The sequence below is a fragment of the Arachis ipaensis genome, chromosome B04 (genome assembly GCF_000816755.2).
Source record: "Arachis ipaensis cultivar K30076 chromosome B04, Araip1.1, whole genome shotgun sequence".
Taxonomy (NCBI): Eukaryota; Viridiplantae; Streptophyta; class Magnoliopsida; order Fabales; family Fabaceae; genus Arachis; species Arachis ipaensis.
Window position 1 is genome coordinate 1,583,685 of NC_029788.2, and position 7,948 is coordinate 1,591,632.

The 7,948-nt window shown below is 31.7% G+C and overlaps 1 protein-coding gene across 2 annotated transcripts in view; it reads right to left on the reverse strand.

Moving 5' to 3' along the window:
• Nucleotides 4,704–7,948, reverse strand: part of LOC107638299 (B2 protein) — a 4,574-nt gene continuing 1,329 nt past the window's right edge. Inside the window, exons 2-5 of one of the 2 annotated variants that reach the window (XM_016341512.2) lie at nt 7,646–7,746; nt 6,155–6,238; nt 5,355–5,465; nt 4,704–5,057 (exon numbers count right to left, since the gene is read on the reverse strand). In XM_016341512.2, the coding sequence (XP_016196998.1) occupies nt 4,986–5,057; nt 5,355–5,465; nt 6,155–6,238; nt 7,646–7,746 (368 nt within the window). In that variant the 3' untranslated portion in view covers nt 4,704–4,985. The remainder of the gene's footprint in view (nt 5,058–5,354; nt 5,466–6,154; nt 6,239–7,645; nt 7,747–7,948) is intronic. The other variant, XM_021120369.1, reaches the window with a different exon arrangement.

Sequence of the window (7,948 nt, forward strand, 5' to 3'; positions counted from 1 at the left end):
TCAAGCTTCAAGCTTCTGTCTTTGATCGCCCCTCTCTCTAGCTGAGGTCACTTTCCTCCCTCGTCGCCGTCAGCAAAGCTGCTTCAATTTATGTTTCTTATTTTGTTAGTTGCTGAAATCTGATTCTGAGTTGCTAATTTTTCTGTTTTTGTTCATTTTTGCTTATTTTGTTAAATTTTGATGGTTGATGGTTGATAGTGTTTCATTAAATTTTCTGAAATAATTTTGTGTTCTGAGTTGGGATTGTTGTTGATATATTCTGAATTTAGTTTGGATACTGAGTTTGGATTCCTTACTTAGTTTTATGTTTTTGGATTCTCTGGTTTTAGATGACTTTGGATGCGTAGAAGTTTTGGATTCTAAATTTTTATTGAATACTCTATTAGTATTGAGGATACAAATAATGTAACAGAATAAGATTCGGTTCAAGAAAGAGTGAAAGAAGAGTAGTTAGACTATTGATTAGTTAGTTATTCTGTTTTATGTCAATAGCTTCCATACATATAGCGTAGACCTTGTATTTAAAGTGTAATTCAATTTTTAGTTCAAAATAATTTGATCAATGTAAATTGTTTCTCAATAGTTATGTTCTCAATTCTAAGTCTTTGAATTTATTTCTTTGTTTTTTATATCACAAGAATTCCTCTCTTGGAGTACTTATCTTGGTTGTCAAGTAATTGAGTTTGATTAGAGTTTAGAAGTTAATTAAAAAAAATTTATTGCGAATTTTAATGATAAAATGTGAACAAATTACCCTATAAAATTATAAAATTTTTAATTTTATTAGTTTAAAAAACATTAAATTTGAATATTTGAAATTATATAATGAAATTTTAATGATTTTATTGTATATTTAATTAAATCGGTTCAATCACAGTTCGATTCCAATTGGACCATTAAACTATTAGGCTGTGTTTGTTTCTGAGAACAGGACAAGACAAGACACTGAGAACAAGACATAAAGGACAGAGACTCAAAATTTTGTGTTCTTGTATCATGTTTGGTGATAAACTAGAACAAATTATGAAAATCTAATTTATTCTCATTTTTTTCATTCAAACAATTTGAGACAAAAATTATAATAATAAAAAATATAATTATAAAAAATTAACAAGAATAATGAAAGAAAAAATAAAAAATAAATTATATCCCTTGTTAGTATCTCCGTGTCCTTCTTGTCAGGATAGACACAAAATACACTAATTCAGTGTCTCTGGAGTCTGGACACATTATCTCTGTCTATATCTTCTCTGTCAAACACAATTTTATGTCTCTGTGTCCCTGTCTCTATGTCTCTCTAAACAAATGCAGCCTTAAATTTGTCACTTGACTGATTCAATGACTGATTCGATTCTTGCAACCTTAGTTAGAACTTTTCTCTCCATTTTTATGTTACCATACCTATCTCAGCCGAGCTAGGATTTGGCGAAGCCATATTCCTACCCGCTACTCGTGTAGAGGGAAATCCATGTATTGTACTGTAGCTGTATATCAGAGAGTGCCCAAGATATGGTACAACTGAAATAAATTAAAGTGAAGTATACCAAACATCCATTCGAAATTTGAATAAAATGACGTTAAATTTACATTATAGGCTCCCATTTCCCTGGATCAGATCTTTTTATTACCTTAATTTATATCTCCTTTTATAAAATAATCATAAGTAGGATTAGTCATTTTTACTGCACTTTTTAAAGTTATTTTGACTCATTCACATTTATGTTATTCTGATCAAGCTGAAATGTTTAAACAACACAGAAGTGTATTAGACAATCGAGAATAATAATGAACTGGTATTAGACCAAGTAAAACATATTAAACACTTGTTACAACAATTGGTTGTCATTGTGAATTAAATTTTATCGAAAAGAATGTTAAAAATTATATTAGCAGGAATATTCGTAATATTTTCGAAGTAGATGATGCAAAAGAATTGAAAAAATACTTTTTGAAAATAAAATAACAAAATTAGTCTTGAGGGAATAATACACCATTCCCCCTTGAGAAAACACCTTTGACAGAGAAATAAAATAGACACAATCACAACACAAGAATTTAACGTGGAAACTCCAATTACCGGAGAAAAAAACCACGGCCGTTGTCAAATGACAACCAGAGAATATCACTATGTGAAAATTGTTACAACACATAGACTTCTTTCTCTCACCGGCACCCCAGTACACCCACACTCTCTCAAAGCAAATATCTAACTACACCTCACAACACTCTCTAATCAAAGAGTACAGAGGAAAAGAAAAATCAGATACAAGCTTAAAGTGTTTCTGACTGGTGCAAAAACAAATGGAGAACTTAGCCTCATATTTATAGTCTAGGCCACCCACTCCATTTGCTATCCTGAGCAATGTGGGACTAATTCAACCAAATCCTAACAATCTCCACCTTGATTGAAATAGTCACACATCTTCAGCTTCCATTGTCAACACCGACAAATTCTTCGCTGCCATTGTCTATACCGACAATCATAGTTCAGAGAACTATCATACTCCACCATGAAAGTATACTCACTTGGAATTAGACCACTCCAAGCATTTCACCTTGGTACAGATCGAAACCTTGCTGAAAATTCATGGTGCAACTTCCAAATTGGCTTTTCCTGGAAGTTCTTCAGCCATCGACCTAACTCCGCCATACACCTTGCATCTCAACGCCAACCAATGCCCGTGTGCAATTGTGGACCCGATTGCCACAACTCATCCTTATCCATGGCAGTGCGGTAATACCATGAGGATCGCCTTGTGCAAACCTGATTGTATCAACATATCCTTGACTTGTATTTGCCACAAGCCAAAATTGATTCTTCCATCAAATTTCTCTATTTCAAACTTCACAGCACTTGAATATCCTGACATTGTTGCAACCGTATACTGGAATAGTATAACTCAACTGTGCACTAGGAAGGGTCCCCAGGAAAGAGAGGTGGGTCACAATGGACACACTTAAATACCAAGTCTTTCCTTAGCCAGAACCTTTCCAAACAGCACTCTCACAGTGTCACACTGTCTTCCAGCAACAACAACAACAACCAAAGATCAACCTCAAGCCACAGGGACAAAATTCTTTTCTGATGTGGAAGGTCAGACTAGGCTGCAACCACAGAGCATACTAAGAATAAATCTCACCGAACCGAAGCTCTGATACCACTTGAGGGAATAATACACCATTCCCCCTTGAGAAAACACCTTTGACAGAGAAATAAAATAGACACAATCACAACACAAGAATTTAACGTGGAAACTCCAATTACCGGAGAAAAAAACCACGGCCGTTGTCAAATGACAACCAGAGAATATCACTATGTGAAAATTGTTACAACACATAGACTTCTTTCTCTCACCGGCACCCCAGTACACCCACACTCTCTCAAAGCAAATATCTAACTACACCTCACAACACTCTCTAATCAAAGAGTACAGAGGAAAAGAAAAATCAGATACAAGCTTAAAGTGTTTCTAACTGGTGCAAAAACAAATGGAGAACTTAGCCTCATATTTATAGTCTAGGCCACCCACTCCATTTGCTATCCTGAGCAATGTGGGACTAATTCAACCAAATCCTAACAATTAGAACTTTTTTTATGAGCTTAAATTTGATGTTGATAAGTTAATTAAAAATGTATTTTAGACTGATGCAAGATGTATGGTTGACCACATTATTTGTGTACCATGCTTAGACCGATACCACCCTATCCTAGTGGAGTTAATTCCTTTTTGATTTGGCATGTCTTTAGGCTCTGTTTGGTTGATGTATATGATGAGACATAGACAGAAAGATACAGACATTAAAGATATGGACATAAAATATTTGTGTCTATGACTATATATTGTGTTTGGCAAAAATTAGAAACAAGACATATATTTAAAAAAGATTGAATTACCTTGCATTCAACCACAAATTTTACCACCATCATTGTAAACCCATTACCCCAAACACTGCATATCATCACCATAGAATTTTTCTTTTCTTCTAGTATTTTTTATTTCTTCTAATATCATCTTAAATTATCATTTAAATATTAAATATATAATTTTTTTGAAAAAAAATAACAAATCAAAGCTCAGAATTTATTAAAGATTAATTAAAATTTAAATCAATAAAAAAATTAAATGTACAATTTTTTTTCTTAAAGAAAATAAAAAGATAAATTTGGTTGTAGAATCTAAGAGAGGAAGAGAAAAAAAAAAGTTTGAGGAGATAAGAAGACAAATTTTAAAAATTCAATATGAGTAAAAGAGTAAAAAATCAGTGTCTCACAAGTTGTGTTTCAGGATCTCACCAAATTGGAGGTACACGAATTTAGTATCTCCGTGTCAATCCGTATCCTCCCGTATCTTTTGAAAATATGTATCTCACCAAACCAAACAGCACACATGTGAGACATAGACATTAACCAAACACTACCTAATGGAAGGAATACATAGACATTAACCAAACACTACCTAATGGAAGGAATAGCTACGACGCAACAGCATGTGTGAAGAGTTGTAGTGGAGTTTGATGGACCTTAATTATGTTATTATCATTAGATGTGGTGGAAGTGGGTGCAACAAAATGGAATGTGCCCCAAGGGCCAAGCCTACATATGGGCACGCTCATGTGTCGCATAAGTGTGGCATATGAACATACATGTGATTATAACTTTTCTCTCCATTTGAAATTTGAACGAAGTTTGAAGTGACGCTAAGTTTACATTATAGGCTCCCATTTCCTTCAGGCAGATCTTTTCATTACCTCAATTTATAGCTCCTTTTATAACAAATCATAAGCAGGATTAGTCATCCTTTCTGCACTTTCTTATGTTTCAATAGAATTTTATAGTACAAGAATAATGATAATCAGGCATAACAGCCTTCTGTACAAATAGCACAACACCAAATATATATGCTGAATATCCAATCGCCACCCACTATATTCCTTGTTCTTATCTTCTTCACCTTATATTATTATTCTCTAGAATTACTACTCTTTTATGCCGGTATAGCCTTGAAAATATCATCGAAGCTATTCTGATCAGCAAAAATGTCTAGTAGAGACAATGCCTGCAAACCAAAATAAAAAACATATGTCAGTAAAGAGCAAAAATTGATTGAATTCTATTTTTATTTTTAGTATAATAATTCAGGTGCAGTTAACTTTATATAAAGTTGATAGATAAGAATCGTTAAATGAGTTAACAAGTTTGACTAAATTGTCATCTAACGTCTATCAGCTATCAACTTGAATTTTCACGTTTTAGTATTTCCAATTAAATAAAATCCTAAACCCTGAAAATAATGAAAATAAAACCAAAAATCAATGAGGATAGAAATAATCAGCAAGTAAAAACATGAAAATACCTCGGAGACACTAAGCTCAAGACGAAACTTGGGACCATCATAATGGTGAAGAATTGGCCTGAAGGAATCCTCCTCAAGTGGCTCACAGATTTTTCTAGTGACTACTTGAACCTATATCCGTCATGAAAGATTGAAAGGCAATTCATGAGTTTTCACAAATTAAACTAACAAAACCGGTTATATGTCAGTAAATATTTTTATCTATTTTCCCTTTTCACTTAATGAAACATCTGTTCACACTTTCTACATACAAAAATTTTGAGTAAATCAAACAATGGATTAATATTTATATAATAAATTAGTTATTAAACAAAGGTAATTTAGTATTTTTTAACAGATTTGGATCCTCTAAAGTTTGGATCTCACTTTAAAGAGTAAAATGTGATTTCTCACCATTTATTTTAAAGGTGAGACCAAAAATAAATATGAAAGAGAAAATATTCAATGGTAAAAGATCACACTTTACTCTTTAAAGTAAAATTCAAACTTTAGAGAATTCAAATCCTTTTTTAACAGCAAACTCTTGATTTTACTTTCCTATTATTATGCGAAAGCGAGAAATGATTTGAATAGCAAAGGAAAAGGACTATCGTAATAATAAATATACTTAATTTGGATTGTTTTTTTTTAATAAAAAAATATTTAAAAAAAAAATTAAGTACTTTTTACTTGAAAACTATTTTTAAAAAATCTATTTAAATATGAAAAAAAATTGTCTGTTTAAAATAAAATCTTTTTTAAAAGATAAAAAAAATAGGCACTTCTTTCAAAAACCAATTCCGACTGATTGGCTAACATACCTGAGCAGGGAAACGAGATTCACCAAGGCACTTTTTGTCCTCCCAAGCTGTTGGGTCAATGTTATTTCCACCAAAACTTGCAGCCTAAAATTTGACAAAAAAAAAGAAGGGGAAAAAATTGATTAGTAAAAGATATGTATTAACTTATTAATATATACATGACTTGATTGGAAACGGTTTCAAAACATACAATCTCGGTCAAAATAAAGTGTTCCCTTCTAATCACCAAATTATTAACTCATAATCACCTATCATCTCTCTTGTAACTAGTGTGTAATAAAGATGACTCAGCAGTTTAGCTAATTTAGAATCTAATTAGTAATTAGTTAGATTATTATTCATTCATCACAAGTGAGTTAGGATTATAACTTAATCAGTTAGGAAGTTAGCTTAGGTGTATGCAACTTGCAAGCTTCTAATTATAGCTTATACAGATTGTGATTCATCCCTTAATTTCATTTCTCATTTTCTGACCCTCACTTAGCGTTTGGTTGAGAGACAGAGACGGAAAGACTGAGATTGAGAAACAGAGATTGAAATAAATCTCAGTATTCTGTTTGGTGCAAAGTGGAAGACAGAAATTGAAACAAGAATGAAACTCTAATTTAATTTGTACAAAGGATAAAATTGGAATTAATTAATTGAAATGAGGATATTTTATGTATAAAATGTTATTAAAGTTTCAGTCTCCTCTCTAAAAATTTTAGTTCCCTGTGTCCCTACTTTTTGGAGGTACTGAAATACTAAAATTTTAGGGACAGAGACAGAAATTTTAGTACCAGTCTCTGAACCAACAAACATGATACTGAGTTTCAGTCTCTCAGTCTCTGTCTCAATACCTCAAAACAAACACTACCTAAATTCTCTTCTCTCTTTCGCTCTCATCTCACAAACTCTGCACCAGAACAGAGTTTTCACACCTTACCTTGCTTCTGTTCTAGATCCTTCCAGACTCATGCTGCCCTTAGCTTGCATGACCACCAATAAATATTGGGATGTTTAAATCCAAATCGATCCAAATCAAACCGTACATTCAATTTAATCCAAACCGGAAACCGATTAATACTGCATTCATTTAGTTTTGATTGGATTCTACTTTTGACAAACCGCATAAATTGAATCGGATTTCGGATTTATTTCTTAAAATTGATCCAATCCAATCCGATCCAAATCGCACAATATGCTATAATATTATTATTTTATTATTATATTTAAAATTTTATTTATAATATATTTAATTTGTTATAAATTTTTATGTTATTCTTATTATATATATTTAATTTTTTTAACTTACAAAACTGGAAATTCAATCCAATCCAGATCGTTTGAAATTAGATCATATTTGATTGAATTCTCTAAAAAAATCATTCAATTCAAACCGCATTATAAGTAATATGTAGCTCAAAAATTTCATGATACCACTAATAAATATAGAAACACGAAGACAATAAAATAAAATGAAAAATCTAAGATATAAAAAGGTATATGTACCTCAAAAATTCCATGAAGTTGATGGGTAGAATAGTTGTAGAGAAAAAGGGGCAACCCCGGAGTAATTGCTCGAACAGAATCACGGTATCGTGGAGGGAGACCTACAAAAAAAAAACCCAAATATTTTCCATCAAAACTCATTTAGATAACAATTAAAATCTCGGGGGACACAAATCTAGTTGCAAAGTCCACATTACTTTATGCAAATTACGATTTTAATAAAATAAATTTAAAAAAAATGTAAATAATAAAATATTCAAAAAAATATATCCCATTTTATATAATAAACTAAAAATATAGTCA